Source organism: Bos javanicus, chromosome 13 (genome assembly GCF_032452875.1).
Source record: "Bos javanicus breed banteng chromosome 13, ARS-OSU_banteng_1.0, whole genome shotgun sequence".
NCBI lineage: Eukaryota > Metazoa > Chordata > Mammalia > Artiodactyla > Bovidae > Bos > Bos javanicus.
Window position 1 is genome coordinate 46,500,471 of NC_083880.1, and position 19,270 is coordinate 46,519,740.

The 19,270-nt window shown below is 49.0% G+C and overlaps 1 protein-coding gene across 6 annotated transcripts in view; it reads left to right on the forward strand.

Annotated features, from left to right (window-relative positions):
• Positions 1 to 16,879, forward strand: part of LARP4B (La ribonucleoprotein 4B) — a 91,202-nt gene extending 74,323 nt beyond the window's left edge. For 5 of the 6 annotated variants that reach the window (XM_061436548.1, XM_061436549.1, XM_061436544.1 and 2 more), the window contains 11 exons: positions 463 to 566; positions 1,846 to 1,956; positions 3,677 to 3,730; positions 3,819 to 4,028; positions 5,972 to 6,078; positions 6,559 to 6,810; positions 7,740 to 7,785; positions 10,269 to 10,433; positions 12,510 to 12,628; positions 12,725 to 12,839; positions 13,581 to 16,879. In XM_061436548.1, coding sequence (XP_061292532.1) covers positions 463 to 566; positions 1,846 to 1,956; positions 3,677 to 3,730; positions 3,819 to 4,028; positions 5,972 to 6,078; positions 6,559 to 6,810; positions 7,740 to 7,785; positions 10,269 to 10,433; positions 12,510 to 12,628; positions 12,725 to 12,839; positions 13,581 to 13,853 — 1,556 coding nt within the window. In that variant the 3' untranslated portion in view covers positions 13,854 to 16,879. The remainder of the gene's footprint in view (positions 1 to 462; positions 567 to 1,845; positions 1,957 to 3,676; positions 3,731 to 3,818; positions 4,029 to 5,971; positions 6,079 to 6,558; positions 6,811 to 7,739; positions 7,786 to 10,268; positions 10,434 to 12,509; positions 12,629 to 12,724; positions 12,840 to 13,580) is intronic. The other variant, XM_061436545.1, reaches the window with a different exon arrangement.
• Positions 16,880 to 19,270: the final 2,391 nt, after the last annotated feature.

The window sequence follows — 19,270 nt, forward strand, 5'->3', positions numbered from 1 at the left end:
TTCCATCTATGGGGTTGCACAGTCAGACATGACTGAAGTGATTCAACAGCAGCAGCAGCAGGAGAGGCTGAGGGAAGAGTGTGGCAGCTTCTCGGAGTTCAGAATCAAGCTGTAAGGAGACAGGGGAATTATAGAAAGGAGAAAGCCTTTGTTTTGCATTGTAATGGGCTTGGGGTGGTTTAAGCTGTGGAGGGCGTATGTCACAGAGTTGCCTCCATCGCAGCTCCTGCAGGACTCCCCAGAGCCCCTAAATGTAACACATGAGATTGGTCTGAACCTTTCCATAGTTTGTTTTAATTGTCACAGATCTGATGGTTTCCCCATTGTGTACAGCTTTCTTTAATGTGCCTGGGAATATGGTCTGATATGTCCTGCTGGAGTATCTCCATCAGATCGCAGTGGAGTGCAGATAGTGGATTTATTTTAATATCTGTGTACTGTCCGTTTCTCTTCTCTTTACAGCTTTACCTTTAGTCCAAGTGGATGAGAAGGGAGAGAAAGTAAGGCCAAATCAGAACCGTTGCATAGTGATACTACGTGAGATACCTGAGTCCACCCCTGTAGAAGTAAGTCCTTTCTCCTCGGAAAGACACTTGGAATTTTGGAGGCATGTTTTTTCCTTTGTTCTGTGGTTTTTAGGGAGATGTATTTGAAACCAAAAATACATACTATAACACTTTTCGGTCTCAAGACTTCACTGTACATTTTACATTAAAAAAAATAGAGTTTATGGTAATTGAGTATTTAGAAGTTAGAAATAAAAAAGATTTCAATACTTACTCATTTTGAAGTAAAAATAGTAAACCACCAAGTTGAGACAGAGAACATATTCATGTTGAATAACTCTCAGAGCAAGTGTTTTCATGGTGAGGGGTGCTGTGCGCACCCGTGTGGCTTGTGCTCAACTCGAGCCAACATACTAGTATCGGTGCGTTTCTCGGTCTAATTTGGTGGTTGATTTTTTTCACTGTAAGTCATATTTTTCTATTTCTTTGTGCGCCTAGCAAATTTAGGGTGGATGCCAGGTATTTGGGGTTTTACTTTCTTGGGTACGGAGTGTTTTGTGCTCCTTCCTGTGCATGTTCCTGAGCTGTTTGCGACTTACTTCAGTGACTTGGACCCGTGGAAGCAGATTGGCCTTGCCCTGGGCCAGTGCTTCCTGAGGGCTCCGCCTGTGGTCCCGAGTGAGCTCCGTTTTCCACTCTGGCTGCTAGACACTCCCTGATCCTGGAGAACTCTGGGGGGAGGAGGGTAGTTCTCTCCATTCCAGGTTACTGTGTCCTAAGCACAGAGCTTTGGGGGAACCCCCTGAGTTCTGTAGCTTTGTACTAGGCCTGTGCCCACCCTCCTGACACCACATCCTGGAAGCCCCACCCATGAGTCAGGCATTCTTAGAACATCTGTACCTGTTCTTCTTACAGAATGCTGTCCTACACTGTCTGAAAGCCATTATTTCATATATTTTATCTTTTGTTTGTGATTATCTTATGTGGGAGGGTAAATCTGGTTAGTCTCAAAAGTCCAGCTCATTTTTTGATTTCTTAAATTATCTTTCTCCCACTCTAAATTGTGTCGTTGTTAGCCTACTGGTATTTTCCTGTTAATTAAATTACTGGTCTCTTGGGGTTTGGGAGTGCTGTCAGTGGGTTGTGAGCTTATTTCCTGTCGCAATGGGATCGTAATTCTGGAAGCTACTTCAGCCACCTGGAGAGAGAGCCCTGGACTTCGGTGAGCTGGGGTTGTCTTTTCAGCGTCTGTCCTTAAGAACAGGCCTCATGTTTCTTTAGTGAAGACAAACGGTGCACAGTTGAGAATTAATTTCCAACTTCTCTCTGTTTCCTGTAGGAAGTAGAAGCACTATTTAAAGGAGATAACTTACCGAGATTTATAAACTGTGAATTTGCCTATAATGATAATTGGTTTATTACATTTGAAACAGAAGCTGATGCACAACAGGTAAGTTCTTCCTCGTGCACCCCTGCCCCATACCCCCTTTGAAGTGCAGTTTACCAGCACTTTGCAGTCAGTACACGGTAGGGCTCAGTGTGGGCACAGGGGTGACGATTGGCTATGAGTTCATTTCAGTCACTTAGTCATGTCCGACTCTTTGCAACCCCATGGACTACAGCATGCCAGGCCTCCCTGTCCATCACCAACTCCTGGAGGTTACTTAGACTCGTGTCCATTGAGTTGGTGATGCCATCCAACCATCTCATCCTCTGTCGTCCCCTTTTCCTCCCGCCTTTGATCTTTCCCAGCATCAGGATCTATTCTAGTGAGTCAGTTCTTTGCATGAGGTGGCCAAAGTATTGGAGTTTCAGCTTCAACATCAGTCCTTCAGTGAACACTCAGGACTGATCTCCTTTAGCATGGATTGGTTGGATCTCCTTGCAGTCCAAGGGACTTTGAAGAGTCTTCTCCAACACCACAGTTCAAAAGCATCAATTCTTCAGCGCTCAGCTTTCTTTATAGCCCAACTCTCACATCCATACTTGAGTACTGGAAAAACTATAGCTTTGGCTAGATGGACCTCTGTTGGCAAAGTAATGTCTTTGCTTTTTAATAGGCTGTCTGGATTGGTCATAGCTTTTCTTCCAAGGAGCAAGCATCTTTTAATTTCATGGCTCCAGTCACCATCTGCAGGGAACCTAAAGTGCAAGGAAATCCTAAATAGGGGTGTGTGTGTGTGTGTGTGTGTGTGTGTGTGTATAGACAGTTCTGTAGCAGTGTGCAGAACATAGGCATTATTTTCTAAGGACGTGTAACATGGGCAGCCCAGGAAAACTGGTTCTGTTCTTATCTCTGTGCAGAGAATGATTTCAATATTTGGAAAAGCATTTAGGAAATTTGTGCCTGACTCTAACGTTGCCTGGGCAGCCTTGTGTTATGAGGTGCATGAGAAGGCACTGAGGAGCCCTGGGGGAGGCGGGATCTTTCAGATGGCTCCCTACCGTGGAAGGAAGCATCGTGTTCAGAGGAAGCACTCGCCTGTGTAGAGGAACAGCCCTGGAGTGTAAGGTGTGCATGGCGAGACCGCAGGGGCTTCAAGAGAGAGAGAGAGAGGAGCCTGAAAGACAAGTTTTACCTGAATGGAGGGAAAGAGAGGGACCAGGAGAAGCAGGGTGATGGGAGGTGAGAGAAGGCAGGTGTGTGGATCGGGTGCCAGCCGCCTCTCCAGCCCCCCACCAGTGTGGAGAACACGGCCAACTTGGGGGATGCAGAGCCCTCAGAGCTACATAGGAGAACTTGGAGATGAGCAAGGAGCTGTCTAACTAGTGACTTCTGAACATCGTAACCCCGAGCCCTGTGATTCTGAGTGCCCATGGGCCTATTACTAGGAGCTTGGTGTTCTCCCAGGTGAGGACTCTTGCTGTGTGCTTTCTGTTAACACTTAAATTATATACAGATACTGCTCGTGAGTATTTTTTTCCTTTTTTCTCTTTATTGATGGGTAATCTATTTATAACATCATACTAATTTGAGAATTTGGGGTAGGGGCTCCATAGCTCTTACCAGATCTTTTAAGGAATCCATGACCCAAAAAAGGTGAAAAATCCTTGTTCTAGGTCTCATCCACCATATTCTACTACATAATTGCTTACTCAAGGTACTGAATTAATTGTAGGTTCATCTTATAAGATTAACACAGTGGTATTATGGATGATTTTGTCCTCAGGCTTACAAGTATCTGAGAGAAGAAGTCAAAACCTTTCAAGGAAAACCAATTAAGGTAAGCAAGACCATTGGTTATGCTTTACCTGCAGATCAGTGTCCTTAAGTATTCTATTAATAACAGAAACTTCTGTGTTTTCACATAGGCACGGATAAAGGCGAAGGCAATAGCTATAAACACGTTTTTGCCAAAGAATGGCTTTAGGCCTCTGGACATGAGCCTCTACACACAGCAGCGCTACACGGCGTCGTTTTACTTACCTCCAGTCTATAGTCCCCAGCAGCAGTTCCCTCTCTACAGCCTGATAGCCCCCCAGACGTGGTCAGCGACACACAGCTATCTTGACCCGCCCTTGGTGAGTTGGCCTTACTGGAGCTCCTGTCGCAGACCCTTGGCGTGCTGGGCAGTAGATGCCCTCTTCTAAAAGGATGCCAGTTCAGATGGTGGGTGATAGAGACTTTCCTCTAAGGGGTATGCCAGTTCAGATGGCTGGCGGTAGAGACCTCCTCTAGGGGGATGCCAGTTCAGGTGGTGCGGTCAGATGGGCCTTGACGCTCCGTGGGGGGTTTTCAGTCACTGGGAGATAAATAGCTGCAAAAACTTGAAGAAATCTCAGATGATGTAATCCCCATCCTTTGCCCGTTTGCCTCCCTCCTGTCGTGTGTTTCCTCTCCTAGCTGTGTAGCCCTGAGAACAGCATGACATGTGGTCATGAGCTGTGGGATAGCTGGGCCCTTCTGAGCACAGAACGGGTGCAGTGGGACGTGGTTTGAAGGGGAGAGTGGGGTTTCCTAAGCTTGTGACAGTCCCGGACAGTGGAGGACAGATGGCAGGCTTCACTGCACTTTGCCAATGCTTGGTTTTTTGCAAACTAGGACTGTGGCAGTGTCCATCACTCTCAGGCGAATGGTTGCTCCAGAGGAGGCCTACTGTGTGCTTTTGTCTCTGGGCTCTAGTTGTGTTTGTCCTTCACCTCTGCATCAGTCGTCTGGACAAGTGGCTGGTCCCTTTGGTCTGGCTGGGCCATGTGAGGCCCAGCAACTGCTCTAAAACAGGTTATGTCATTGTGAGCAGGAGTGGTGAGATGGGGCCAGTTAGTTCTCAACAAGTTGTGTTACCAACTGCCTTAGCAACCAGTTTATTTTTATTGAAACTCTTGAGCACAGTTACTTAAATTCCATAGTTTTATGTGTAAAACTGCACATACGAAGTGATTGATCTCAAGTGTTCTTCCATGATTTACAGTCTTCAGAATCTAGTTCTGGTGTGATGGGTATGTTTCTAAGTACACAATGGTTCCACAGAAGAACTTCAGAGGTGCTAACACAGCTTTCACTGCATCCTTCTCCCTCAGAATTTCCCTTTTGTTGGTTTCATTTTCTTTTTGAATGGTTTTATTTCGGTCTTGAACTGTTTCTAGTCATCCTATTATTATAGCTTTCGGTTAGCTCTAGTTAAGAGGAATCGCCAGCTTTTTGACTCTTCCTTTCAATTTAATGTAGGCGGGAACTGGGTGGCACTTGGGGGTTAAATGCCTTGGATCAATCAAGGAACGTTTTTTATACAGAAAGTGTTTGAAACCACTTCAGAATCCAGAAAACTGGAGTGATCCCTCTTCATCATTTTTTAAAAAGAACCATTTCAACACTAAGTTTTATCTTATTTTTGAGACAGATTTTTTAAAACAATGGGCTGATATTTAAAATTCTGCACTTAAGCTATTTTACATTTTAAGATTATATTTAGTATTGTGTCTTTTAAGGGCACTGTGACCCTGTTTAATTTTTTTCTGACATAATATGTTAGTATATTTATATGTAGTATATTACCATGAATTGTGAGTTGGGGCATAATTATGAATAATCTGAAAATACCATGGTACTCAGTCCAAGACTTACATGCAGGTGAGGTTAAAAGAGCCTCTCAGAGGTCATGATTATGACACAGATCCCTGACTGTCTCTAGGATTGAGGACTCTGATGGATTTTATTGAAGTCACCAGGAACAGAGAGTTGCTGGTTTGGTTTTGGCACAGTAGGGGTGTTGGCCTGGGCACTGGGACTCTGGAAACGAGCGAGTGGGTCCCATGCTCTTCCTGTGCTCAACGAGGGAGGTGGGGGCCAGGGGGTGGGCTTCTGGGCAGGTGCTCCCTTCTTTGTGTGTGAGGCAGATTCCTAGGGGTTGCTGTGGGCTCTCAGGACACCTTGGCCATTGGCAGTCATCCTGCCCAGGGCTCTTCTCTGCAGTGAGTGCTCCAAGTGTGATGTGAACATAACCAACCTGAAGTCTGTTTTCTAGGTAACGCCATTTCCAAATACTGGATTTATAAATGGGTTCACGTCTCCAACCTTCAAACCTGCCGCATCTCCTCTGGCTTCACTCAGACAGTACCCTCCGAGGAGCAGGCAAGTCTGTGAGAGGGGAAGGTTGCAGTCTTTGCAGGGTTGTAACAGGAGGTCGCTGCCACACTGTGCACTGCCAAAGGCTAGCAGGTACGTGTGATCACACTCAGTGGTCACACTCAGTGGAGAGGCTATGCCCTGCTCACTGACGGTGGGTGTGACGAGCAGTCCCGCCCACTGGGGTGAAAGACTCAAGCACGGAGCTCCCTGCTGTGTGTGCCCCCGTGCCCCGTGGGGACGGGTGCACTGCCTTGGTGCACGTCTGCTTTTCATTCGGATGTAGCTGCAGCCACACAGAACACTGATGCTGTATTTAGGTTTGCTTTACCAGACGTGTCAGGAGCTGACTGTTTAAAGTATCATTGCTAATATTTTCCCTAAGTAGAGAACAGACTTTTGCTCAGCCATTTCTGTGTTGGCACACCTGTTTCCTAAAACCGTGATCGTTTGGGAACTCAGTGTGCACAAACGTTATGTCTGCAGGAATCCTAGTAAGTCTCACCTGCGCCATGCCATCCCCAGTGCAGAGAGGGGGCCTGGGCTGCTGGAAAGTCCTTCCATATTTAACTTCACTGCTGACCGCTTGATGAACGGTGTGCGCAGCCCACAAGTGAGGCAGACAGCTCAGCCGCGAGCTCGGCTCCAGAACCCTCCGGCCTTTGCCAAGAGAGACGTGGGGCCCGGGCGCGTGGAGCAGAGCAGCTTCGAGTCCTCCCCGGGCTTAGGCAGAGGGAGGTGAGTGCTCATGATTTCTGTTGGACGGGTACTGTGGGCACTACATAAAACTATTAGTAGTGTCAAATTCCATGAATTTAAATGTCCCTCACAGAAAATCAAAGGGAAGGCTATAACTATCCAAGGTCTTGTATAGTCACTCACAGGGTTGGTTACTTTTAGAGCAGAGACTTAACTGGTCCCATATTTATGGTGACAGGACACTGTTCCGTGGGAACCAAGGGTGGGCCAGACCCTGGGTCCTGGTCATTAACGTGCTGGCCCTGGCTGGGCAGCTGTATGGATTTTCAGACCGTGGAAGCCATCAGGGCAGTGAAGTGTCTTGGTGCCCTCAGGCCTGCATGACATCCATTCAGAAGGTGGGGTTGTTGCTGGGCTTGAGCCAAGTTTGGGGAAGGGCACTGAAGCCAGTGGTTTAGACCTTGAACCTTGGAAACATGCCTTGGGAACCATGGAGTGAAAGGCTGGCAGACGGGAGAGGAAGCCCTGTGTGGTTCAGTGGAGTGAGGGCTGGGGGCTTGGGAGTGGACCAGGCTGTCTGGGCGCTGTGCCCTTGGATGATCAATCCAATGGATCGTCGTTGCTGGTGGTTTTTTTTTTTTTTTTTCGCAATTCACCTTTATAGCTCTGTGTTGGATTTTATACACCTTGCCACTCCAGCTGAATGGAAGTTCGACTATTCATATAACAGAAATTCTAAATGGGAAAATTATTTAAATCAGTGTTTTCTTTTATATCCCTATCTAGACCTCAGTTTTACTTCTTTATTATAAAATTTTTGTTTTTCTTATAAGATTGGGATTTTAGAATCTAAAGTCATCTATAGTAGATTACAAAGTTGTGAAGACTGAAATGTGCACACGCTGTGTACTCAGTGAAATCTGTTTCCAGTGGAAAAGGTCACAGTCTGCTGCTTTCCTCTTCTCTAGGAAGAGCTCCTTTGGTTATCGGAAGAAGCGGGAGGAGAAGTTCACAGTGAGTACCTCAGAGCCCTGCCGCTTTTGCCTGACGTTTCAATCCCACTTACACTGAACAAGCATGAGGTTTGACGAAGGTGTGAGAAGGAACTTTTAGACATGGTCCTGCGGTTTTCTCGCCATGTGGTGTCGGCTGGGTGATAATGGCCCCTTTCCATGTTCTGAAGAGGAGGTGATGGCTGGTTTCCTGAGAAACCCCTGACTTCCCTGTGCCCTGTGCAGCACACAGGTGCACCCAGGGGCGGCTTGCACATGTGTGGTCTATCCACAGGCATCCAGATGGGTGCTTTCTGTGTGGGTAACCAGGTAGTGGTGCACTTTGAAATTATCGGGACCATGAGTTTGGACAAGCAGAATGAACTTCTCCCATGTAGGAATTAGCTCATCAGTGTTTTTCATTCAAAATATTTTTCTCTGTACCCGCTGTGTGGAAAGCATTCTACACAGTGCCTTCTGTAGCTTACAGTCAGGACAAACCCAAAATCAGTCAATGATGAGCGTACAGTGGTGACTATGTCGCTTGGTGACTGAGCAGCTCTCTCTCTGGGTGGCTCTGCAGCACTCCGATGGGGGCAAGCACCTGCCATTGTGGGCGCTGTGCCTGTGGACGTGGGCTCTGTATGCAGAGCTCCTCACCTGGAAGCTGGAGAAGACCCTGAGGCAGTTCTCAATCTGGACCCCAAGCCATCGAGTTATGTGCTCCCCTTACAGGACATAGCTTTTATTTGCCTAGAGTTTAGAAAGTGCACGTTGGTAATAAGTGAACATCCTGATTTTACCATATTTGTCAATTCAGTCTAGTTTTTGGTGACTCCTTTGGTAAGGCAATTTGTTCGGTTGATTCCAGTTGGAATGCATGAATTCCTGTACATTAAGACCAACAGAACGGGCATCTGTCTCTTGAGATCCTGGTCACCCCACAGGCGTCATCCCCCTGCTCACTGCATCATCTCCAGGGGGAAATGTATCCCATCACCATGCTGGTCTCGTTCTGTGTTGTGTTCCTAATCTGTGTGTTCATGCCCAGAACCACTCAGATGCCCACTCACGTGGTGTGGGTGTGTGTATTCAACAGTGAGCCCGTCGCTGCAGTAGGTGTTCTGAGCACCTGAGCAGCTTAGAGGCAGGTGGCAGACATGAACTGGAGGCCAGGCCACACTCCCTGGGACCAGGGATGGCACTCAGGCCTCACGTAAAGCCATTCAGACTCTAAAAATGTTCAAACACTGCCTCTTTGGTCCTAAAAGCCAGGTCTTCCTTCCTAGAAATGCTCGTCTTCCGAAAAGCTGGGTTCACCTCAGAAACGTGCAGAGCTTTAAAGTGAAGCCTCTGAAAATTGGTTTGAGGTGAGCATGACCCAGCGTGTGCTGGGCTGCAGGGCACAGTGCAGCCTGGTTCAGAGGAGGGCACGCGTGTAAGCACGGTTGGCGGCTTGTAGGCACCAGTGCCACAGAGAAGACGGCCAGAGGCCCAGAGCATACTCGGGCAGTGGTCACAGGCTGCAGAGGAGACGGCCAGAGGCCCAGAGCATACTCGAGCAGTGGTCAGCTTGATTTCATCCTTGACCTGGGCTCCTGAGCTCTACCACAGTTTCTCTAGATTTTACTTCTGAAGAGATGCCTGTTGGTGTTAAGTTTCTGGGAAATTGTGGCCTTTCCTGTGAAGTAAGCCCCAGGAGGGCATGGCTTCCCATCCAAGTAGCCCACCATTCAGCTAAAAATACCTGTGTTCTCCCCAGTGTAAAGCTCACGTCCCTTTTCCGCCTCGTCTCTCTCAGCTCAGGAGCTGGGTGCTCAGAACGGTTCCTGGTAGGCTGACTAGGAGCGTTCCAGTAAAAAAATACATCACTGCCTTTCTCCTGAGGTCTTGGACTTAAGTTTTACTTGAGTATTATGCTGAGTTTACATTTTTGAAGTCATGGAGTGTGATAGAATCTCTTGTTAAATATCATGCTTTTACATGCTGATTAAAAATATTAGGAGTTTCAATAAGTTAATTTTCAGGTAACTAAAACCCCCCCTTCCCTTTTCTATTAAACTTTTTTTTAATGGAAATCCTTGTGAAATTTCTAACATAAGTTGTACAGAGTTGAGAGCGTGACTTTTGTTTTCTTCTTTATCCTCTATTTCTTAGATTATAGACTCTGCTGTGGTAACACAGAACTTGTGTGGAGGTGAATAAGGTTAATGTCAAGATGCAGGTTCTCGGGACTTTGCTGTGTCCCACTGGTCTGTGTCAGCTGCCTGGAGATCTGGGTGTCACACACACCTAGCTCTTACCGCATGTTTGAGCGTGGCTGGCAGAGCGCTGCGGTTCCTTCTGCCTTTTCAGCTCCACTTTCATGGGTGAAGCTGCCTAACCAGGTGACCTTTGACAGGTGACCACGTTGGCAGGGTTGAGGACCTCAGAGACCAGGGAGGTGTTTCTGAGCCCCTCTTGCCCAGCCACCCTGGGCAACTGCACCGTGTTCTTCTCTTTCAGAGGAGTCAGACTCAGTCTCCAACGCCGCCCAGACCGCCGTCCCCCAGCTTCGAATTAGGCCTGTCCAGCTTCCCCCCACTGCCTGGGGCAGCAGGGCATTTGAAGACAGAGGACTTATTTGAGAACAGGCTGTCAGGCTTGCTCACAGGAACATCCAAAGAAAGGGTAAGATGTCCGAGCTTCCGAGCCTGATGCTTGCTCTTGCTCTTCACAGGCGTGCTGTGTCCACGTGTGGAAGAGGCTTATGGAGGGCAAGTGACGCAGTGGCCTCCCAGGTTTTGAGCAGCAGGGTCAGAGAGAAGGCCTGCGCTGCTGGGCTATAGAAATGCAGGTTGCGTCATTATTCTTGTTTTGTAGGACCTGCTTGCATTTTCCAGATCAGCAGAGTAAAAAAGAAAAGTCTGAATCATGCCAGAAATAACATGTTTTGAATAATCTACATGAATAACTAGAAGCTTGAGCAACTGTACTGTAATACAGGGGTGCAGTCGGTGACCTCTGTGGGCTTCCACGCTCCTAGGTGTCACTCCTTAGCAGTGACTCCATCCTGGGAATGACGAGCACTATGGGCGCCAGGCGCTCCCTGTGGCTCTGCTGCCAGCAACAGCAGAGGGACCGAGCTGCTGCCAGGACCAGGGCGGGGGGCCGGAACGCCTCGCCCAGCCACCCCACTGAGCTCTCGACCTGGCTCTCACCACCATCACCCCCATGCCCTTTCCCCCTGCCATCACCCCACCTACTGCCCCCGATCTGAGTCAGAATCCCTCACTCTGGGTTGGGGAAGGCATTGCCTGGCAGACTCCATCCACAGCATCTGCAGCTGGGGAGCCCTGCAGAGCCCCTCGGTGCCAGGCAGGGTCGTGGTACCCTTTAGCCAGATCTTTAGTTGTCTCATACTGGTGTGTGGTTACTGCTCCTGTTTTTAGCCTTCGAGACTGAGAGGGTTCCGCGTTTTATTTTAGAGAAGCACTTACTAAACTTGATGTGCCCTGTGCGTTACTGTATACCTTAAACTCCAGATAGTGATGTCTGAGGTGTCAGTGCCCCATGGAGTGATGGCAGAGTTGGTGCGACCAGTCGTAGCTTCACATGGACCCCATTCCCCTCGAGGTGGGCAGAGGAGCAGGACAAGCAGGCTTCTACCCTGTTTCAAAAATAGCTTTTAAAAAATTCTTTTTACTACTTTTTTTTTTTTTTTAACATTTCAAGTTTGTGTGAAATTTATCTTGAGAAAAGAAATGCTGCTTTTAAGAAGTCTGAGCCTGATTCCAGCTGGAAGGGCCCGTGTCACTGCTTCTCAGCAGAAGACCTTGGTGGCGTGTAGGGCCCTGGGAGGCCTCAGATTGGACAGGTTCTGACAGCACAGTAGCACCGCACATGCCCTGGGCGTGAGGGAGCTTTTACACAAAGGAGGCATTTCTACGCCCGTGTTTCCGCCACCCTTGAGTACAAGATCGTGAGAGATGATTGTTCTTATGGCCCCCGGGTTGCCATCACCACCTCCCCTGTGCCTAGGTAGCCATTCGCTCCTCCAGGAGGAGGTATCTACCTGACCCAGAGATTGAACCCTGGTCTCCTGGGTGGGGAGGGCAGTGCTGTTCCCTTCAGAGTTCTCATTTCTGAACTTTCTATCTGCTTTGAAGAGTGAGATTTTGAGAAAAGGCCTGTTGGTAATCAGGCTCCCTTCTGGCTCTTTATTTTCTCTGTCGCCTTTTTTAATTAACAAAATGGCTGTGTGTTTGAGTGGTCATTGCCTATCGCCAGGTATCTGCCTTAAACGGACTAAGTCTCTTTGCTTCCCGTTGAGTCAGGAAAGTTCACATCAGCTTTCAGGGGCTGCTGGTGAATTCAGGTGGGAACTGCCGCCCTCACCCCTCGAGGCACTCAGGTTCAGTCAGTGTGGAGCCATGCACTGATGTCCCTGCAAGGCTGAGCCATGCTGGACTCTGCTGGGGACTCTGCGCTGTAGATGTGAGAGTTCAGGTGCCGGCAGCTCAGATGAGTGCGGTCCGGTCCCTTTGGGATGGTGGGTGTGCCAGCCGCTGTGCTTGCACACAGAGGAAGGCTAGAGACAGGCGGGGTCTGCCCAGAGGAGGGGCGGCTGCAGTGTCCACTCTGCCCGGGGTCGGCCCACGCCTGCTCCCGAAGACGGCGGACACCATCGCTGTGTGTTTAAGATCATTGATGGAGACCTGCTGGACGTGCCTCTGTGCGGTGATGAACTGTTCTTCATGGTTTCAGAGCCTGAACGCAGATGCCAGCACGAACACTCTTCCTGCGGTGCACCCGCGAGAGCCCTTGGCGCCCTGTGCCGTGTCCGCAGCCTGCGAGCGCACCCCCTCCCCTGCCCGCCCGCCTGAGTAAGTCCAGCCATGCCCGGGGCCCCGCGCCCAGTGCCCTCTGCGGGGCTGCCCACTCATGTCCACTCACGCATGTTCCCGGTGGCATCTTTCCAGGGACGCCAAGGTGGTGGAGAAGCAGAGGGAAACCCCGAGTGTGGACAGACCGCCTCCTGCCCTGGCCCTGAGCACCACTGCAAGTAAATCGGTGCAGGTGAACGGTGCTGCCTCGGTATGTGCCCGCAGGGGTTGGGGGATGCCCAGGGGCTTCCAGAGGGGTGGCCACGCACGTGCGCAGCAGGCCCTCTGCACAGGGTACCAGGGCCTTGGGTGATAATTCCAGCTGACCGCTGTGGCTGTTCATCATCTGAGGAGCTGCAGCTTTCAGCTCCTGTGCCTCGTGGATCAGCGGGCCCCCCGTCTCCCACCCTACTCCTCTTCCTTTCATTTTTAAGTTACAAATGGTTGATGGAGATGACAGACTTTAAATGTCGTCTTCTGTCATTTAGGCTTCATGCTTCCACTTACCTGGAAACCCCCTCCCCTTTTTTAAGTTGTTACCTCTGACTTTTCTTTTGTCACACCTCCAGTCCCCCATATGGGCCGGCCATCCTCTTCCCCAGTCCCAGAGGCCGCGTGGCCAGCAAAAGCAGCTGCTGCTCTCATTCTTGGAGCTGCCTGGTGTCTGCTGCCTCTTTGGGCTTGTCTGTGCCTTGGAAAGTGCCCACAGGCCAGAGGCTGGGAGTTCAGTCTGCACTCTACTTCTCCATGCCTTTTATCCATTTTTACAAAGTATTTGTAGAGTGTCTTGGAGGGAAAGTTGTGCTCCAGGGGAAACTCAGTTGTTGAAATGTAGGAACTCTTCATTTAAGATACTTCTGAATGTGGTTAGAGCTGGAAACTTGTACCTCTGCCTCTGTGAACCTGATTCTCATATGTCATCACACTAATCCCAGAGTTGTCCGTTTCCCAGGAATTGCGAAAACCCAGCTACGCAGAGATTTGTCAGAGGACAAGTAGAGAGCCGCCGTCTTCCCCGTTGCAACCCCCAAAAGAACAGAAGCCAAACCCGGTCGGCTCTGGGAAGGAAGAGAGGAAGGTCACGGAGAGAGAGCCCCCCGCCCCCAAATCCAGCCCAGGACCACCCAAAGACCAGAGGAGGCCGCTGGGCCGCCGGCCGTCACCCCCAGGCTTGGGGCGGCGTCCGCACAGAGAACAGAGCCCCCCACCCAGGCCCCCTCAGTGAGCACCGAAGTCTGGGAGGGCTGCGAGGAGCTGAGGTCGCCACAACTAGGCACTATCCCGCTCGGACGTGAGTGAGCCGCTGGCTAGGAGCTTGCAGTGTAGGCGAGGCCCACAAGGTGCCTGCAAGTTATTTTTCTTCTATGAGTCGGATTTCCCCCCTCTTGAAAAAAATCTATTTTTCAGGATTTAATTAATATAAACCTTATTTTAGGTTGGTGCTTAACTGGAGGTGATGCATAAGTCTGATTTTTTTCAGGATAGAAAATGCATTTATCCTAACAAATTGATATTTTTTATTAAGCCTCCATGTGGCTATGAATGCAAGCTATATATATAGTGAGTTTTTCTAAATTAAGCGGAACTATGCTACTTCATTTTTTAAAATAACTGGTTAGCAAGTGCGTATCTCTGAGATGTCCAGGCTGCCGGGTGAAGCTGAGGACCAGGGAGGAGGACTGAGGTGATGCTGTGAGCGCAGCCTGGGGGAGCGGGCGGGCTCGCCAGCCTGGGAGCTGCCCTTCACTCGGAAGCCTAGCAGGTGGTTCTAGCATTTTCTAAGCAGAGTCCGGTTTTGGTCCGCTGGGCAGAGTAAACCTGCACAGCCCCGAGAGCCCTCTTGTCCTGCCAGCAAGTAACCAGCTCCTCACTCTAGTCTCAAGTGGCTGTTATGTAAGATAAACTCAAAGCACATTGTGAATAGAACTCAAATGAAATATAAACTTTGTAGCCCACTGACATGTTACCGCGAAATTGTACCCTGATGTTTTGCTCCCGCAAGTGGGTGGGGAGTGGGTGGGGAGGGCGTGGAGCCCGGCTCGCAGTCGGCCCTCCCCACCCGCCCCCAACTCCCCGGGCCTTCCGGGTCCTCCCGGCACCGCCCCCAGATCCTCCCGGGCCCCCGTGCGGATCGTGGGGGATGTGGTTGTGGTGCCCTCTGGTGGCGGAGGGTCCCAGCCCGCTCTCCTTACCTCCAAGACAGGGTCAGTGATCCCTTCTCCAAGTGCTGCTCTCCAAGAACACGCATGCACTAAAGCTAGCAGTTGATAATAAAGTTTAACATAAATTATTTTGTTTTAAAATGCCTAAATTCTTTCTTTACGTATTCTAAGCAGCAGACATTAAAGTATTTCCTGCTAAATGTAACCATACAGTTTATTCCACAAAACGTTATTTAATAAGACTGAGGGTTTTTTTTTTTTTTAAAGAGATTATTTCCATCCAATATTTAAAGACTTGAATTTTATTTAAACTTGAAAATGACTTTGCCTTAACTTTTGTATAGGACAGCTTAAGAGTTCTGAGATGGGCCTGGGTTGGCATGAGTGGGGTCTGCTGTCACGGTGTCACTGGGTGAGCACTGTAGGGAGGACTAGCAGCCGTGTTTGTAATTTACCTGGAAGATCTTACACAATTGATCTTTTTTCAGATTGTTGAAAAATCCTGTAAATGCAAATAGTCGATACTGTATTAAATATGTGCACTTGGGAGTGTGTGCTTTGCTTGTACAGTTGTAAATAATCAGAACATATTAAAAAGGTACCCTAAAGAGAAAAATCTGATAAAAATTGATATATTATAAATGTTACTATTGACCTGGATGTAGATAAACTCAATGTTGTGGTTTGAATATTATTTTAATTTGTTGAAGTTTTTTTTCTTTTTCTCTTGTACTGGTGTGTTGAACTGATTTCTGCCTCTTTGCTGCTGCGAAAGGGAGATGGAAGTCTGATTAAAACCTTCGAATGTTTTCATGCTCTTAAAAGTATGTTAAGTATGTACTAATCACAGCTAATTGTGAAAGGGTTTTCAAAATATAATCTGTAAAGTGGAAACTGGCAGGATCTGCAAGTGAAAGTGAAAAATAATCTCTTTAGAATCACAAATGGCTAATAAGCATGACACGCCTGCGGAGGAAAGCAGGCCCGTCTCCTGGAGAGCAGCGTCTTTGTTCAAAGGCCTGGACACCCACACGGTGCTCGTGTTTCCGAGGCCCCTGAAAGGAGCAGGGAATTTACTTCATTGTAGTTGTGAGATTGCTGACTAAGAGAGTTTGAAATGATTGACCTGTTCCACTGAAACCAGTGCATACTATAGGAAGAGCTGGAGAGGCCCAGGACCCCGTGATGTGGCTGCCAGAGGAGGGAGCGATGCAGCATGTTGCCCCGAAGTCCAAGCCCCGTGGAGCCCAGACACTGGTTTTCAGTAGGTCCCTCCCTGGAGGGCCATCTGCGCTGTGTGGCCCTGTGACGGCAGCCGGGCCCTCAAGTGGTGTGACCCATTTGTCACATGAGGCCTCCGCTCCCGCAGCCTCAAGTCTAGACTTCACTTGGATGTCATTTTTATCGCATCCTTTTAATTAAGCAAGGGTGATATGCCAAATAGCCGTGTAATGTCCCCCAACCCCGCCTTTCTGAGGTTCCTGAGATTTTCCACTCACAGAAAGCACGGGGGTGTCTGGCTTCCTGCCACGTAGCATCTCTCTGTGGGCAGTTCCTCAGGTAGAGTCAGAGACGGCGGCACAGACGGCGTTCTCCTCGGACAATTGTGCAGTGTCGTTTGGAGAGATGGGGGGAGAGTCCCACCCTGTTTCACATGAATTGCGCACAGTCATTGCTCTCTGAGAGTCCGTGTCGTGCTGTTTCTCATCAGGCCCTCCTGTAACCACCACTGGCGGTCGCTAGTGTGGCAAGAAATATGTCATGTTGCCACGTGGTCAGGGCCACCATGGTGCCACATGGAGTCTGCACTGGGGCTTTGGCCTCGGGGCAGGCGTGGCTGGAGTCTGCATCCAGGTCTGAGGAGCAGCGGACGATGGGCCTGAAGGAGCAGCTGTGGTGCCAGCTTGCAGGAGGGCAGGGGCACGGACGCCTCGCCAGGGCTGTTTCTGTTCTACTTTTTTTCATTAAGACTGGAATCAAGCTTATGTGTAAACTATTGGTAATTTAAGTTTCCTTTTGTGTCATTCAGTGTAAAACTGTCTAATTTGAAAAAATGTAGGTTATGAAAAATAAAGATTTAGGCACTGTTTGGGTTTTCTTTTGACTTTTTTAAAATTATAATTTTCAAGAATGGAACTTTTTAAAAAATAATATTTTGTCTGATCCATGTGTGTCGTGAGAATGAAGTACGGGTTCCATCATCTCTTAAGTCCTTGCAGTGGGAGTGCTGTGGCTCAGTTGTAAGCCTGCAGGGTGGGCGCTCAGGCAAGTATTGGTGAGGATACAGTTCATTAAATCCAAGGTTTACCACGAGAATAAGTATCCCTGTGTCGGGCTCTTCTGTTTCTTCTGTTAAATGTCCTTGACTCAGGAGATGCCCACATAAAGTCACCTGGGGTAGAGATGGGGCCATCATGTTCAAATCCTAAGTGAGCCTCAGAAACTGTGATGGACTTGACCCTAAGTTCAGCGGTAGCCCATGCCCACGCTGACCCCTTGGAGCCATCCCATGCCTGCAGTAGCTCAGGCTTCTGGACCTCCCAAGGTCTGTTCGGAGACCAGGTCTTTTTCAGTGCAGTAGGTATTGTCCACAGCAGGTGTGACCCCACTGAATTAGCCTGAGACAGCCATGGAGCCTGCACATGTTCCTGTGCACGTGGGATCAACACACACACCTGTGGACACAGGATCCCAGCACCCTGAGGAGCACCGACTGATTTCAAGCTGCTCAACGTTGTCAGAAGCCCCTGGGGCCATGCTGAAGCTCCAGCTCTACCCCAGCCTGGGGAGCCTGGTCTGATGGGCTCTGTGGGGCCAGGGGGTGAGGCTGCCTCCAGACCCCTTTGGTCTGCACCTGTCTGCCAGCCAGTTGACTTTGGGGTCCTGGTCCAGACAGACGAACCCACCCTTAACCTTTATCCTCTTCCTACCATGAAATGCTCAGTCCTCCTCAAAGTGGGATCCCCAGGACGGCAACCCCCTCACCCCGGAACTTGAAGTGCAAGCTCCCTGACCTGCTGGGTGGGACCTGCAGCAGGTCAACAAGATGCACACATGCCCCCTACTTGGCCAACCCAGGGGCCAGTGGGCCTCCACGCGAGGAACAACCCCTGGGCCGAGGAATGCGCCCAGCATCCCACAGGTGACAGTGCTGGCTGGGAGGGGCCCTTGTGAGCAGAGGGACCTGGGAATTCTCAGATGGCCCTCAGGGCAGCCACGCTGCTCCCTGCCCATGTGGGCAGGCCTTGGGTCTTGGGCAGCTGGAGAAGACCCAGTTCAGATTCCTGAAGTCACGCCTGCCCGGAAGTGGGTCAGAAAAGAGCAGTAAAGACGGGGAGTGAAGGGTGCTGGTGGGCTCTGTCACCGTAAGCAGGGTCAGGCTGTGTGCTGCTCTCCGGCTCCAACCCCTGTGCTGCTGACAGGATGCCACAGCCGACACCAGGTATTTCCCTGGAGGTTTATGTTTCCTAAGAGGTGGAATTACGTGATTTTTAAACTACTGAGTTGTAATCAACAGGTAACAGTAGTGTCAGATGTATGTATAGCATAAAGATTAGAAACACGTGTGTTCTGAAATGGTCCCTATGATTTTTTGTGATTAGAACATTAAACATTTACTCTCAGTAGCTTTCAAGTACAGCATGGTTGGTTAGTCACCACACTATACAGTACATCCCCAGGTCTTAATTACTTTAACCTCCACCCACCACTCACCCCTGCCTCTGACGACCACCAGTCTGCTCGTTGTATCTGTGAACTTGGTTTGGTTTGTTTTTAGGTCCTACATGTAAGTGAGATCACGAGAAAAATTAGCACAGTGCCCTCAGGGTCCATCCATGTTGTCTCAAATGGTAAGATTTTGTTCTTTTTTATGACTAATGTTTCACATTACCTTCATCCATTAATCAGTTTCTTTATCCATTTATCCATCGATGGACACTTAAGTTGCTTCCATATCAGCTATTGTAAATGATGCTGCAGTGAACATGAGAATGTAGATGTCTTTTCGACTGTTTTCATTTTCTAAAGATAAATACCCGGAAGTGGGATTGCTGGATCACATGGTAGTTCTGTTTTAGCTTTCTGTTTCCCATAGTGATTGTACTAGTTTGCATTCCCACCAACAGTGTCTGAGGCTTCCCTTCTCTCCATATCCTCACTTGTTTGCTGTCTCTTTGAGGGCCATCCCGGCAGGCATGGGTGAGACCTTGCTGTGGTTCGATTCACACCTGCCTGGTGATGAGTGACGTGGAGCATCTTTTCATACATACTGTTGGCCATCTGTGTGTCTCCTTTGGAAAAATGTCTATTCAGATCCTTTGCTCAATTTTAAATGGGATTATTTGGGATTTTTTTGCTGTTTGATGAGTTATACATTTTGGACATTAACTCCCTATTGGATGTATGACTTACAGATATTTCCCCTATTTCTGTAGGTTGCCCTTTCAGGTTACTGATGGCTTACTTTTCTGTGCAGAAG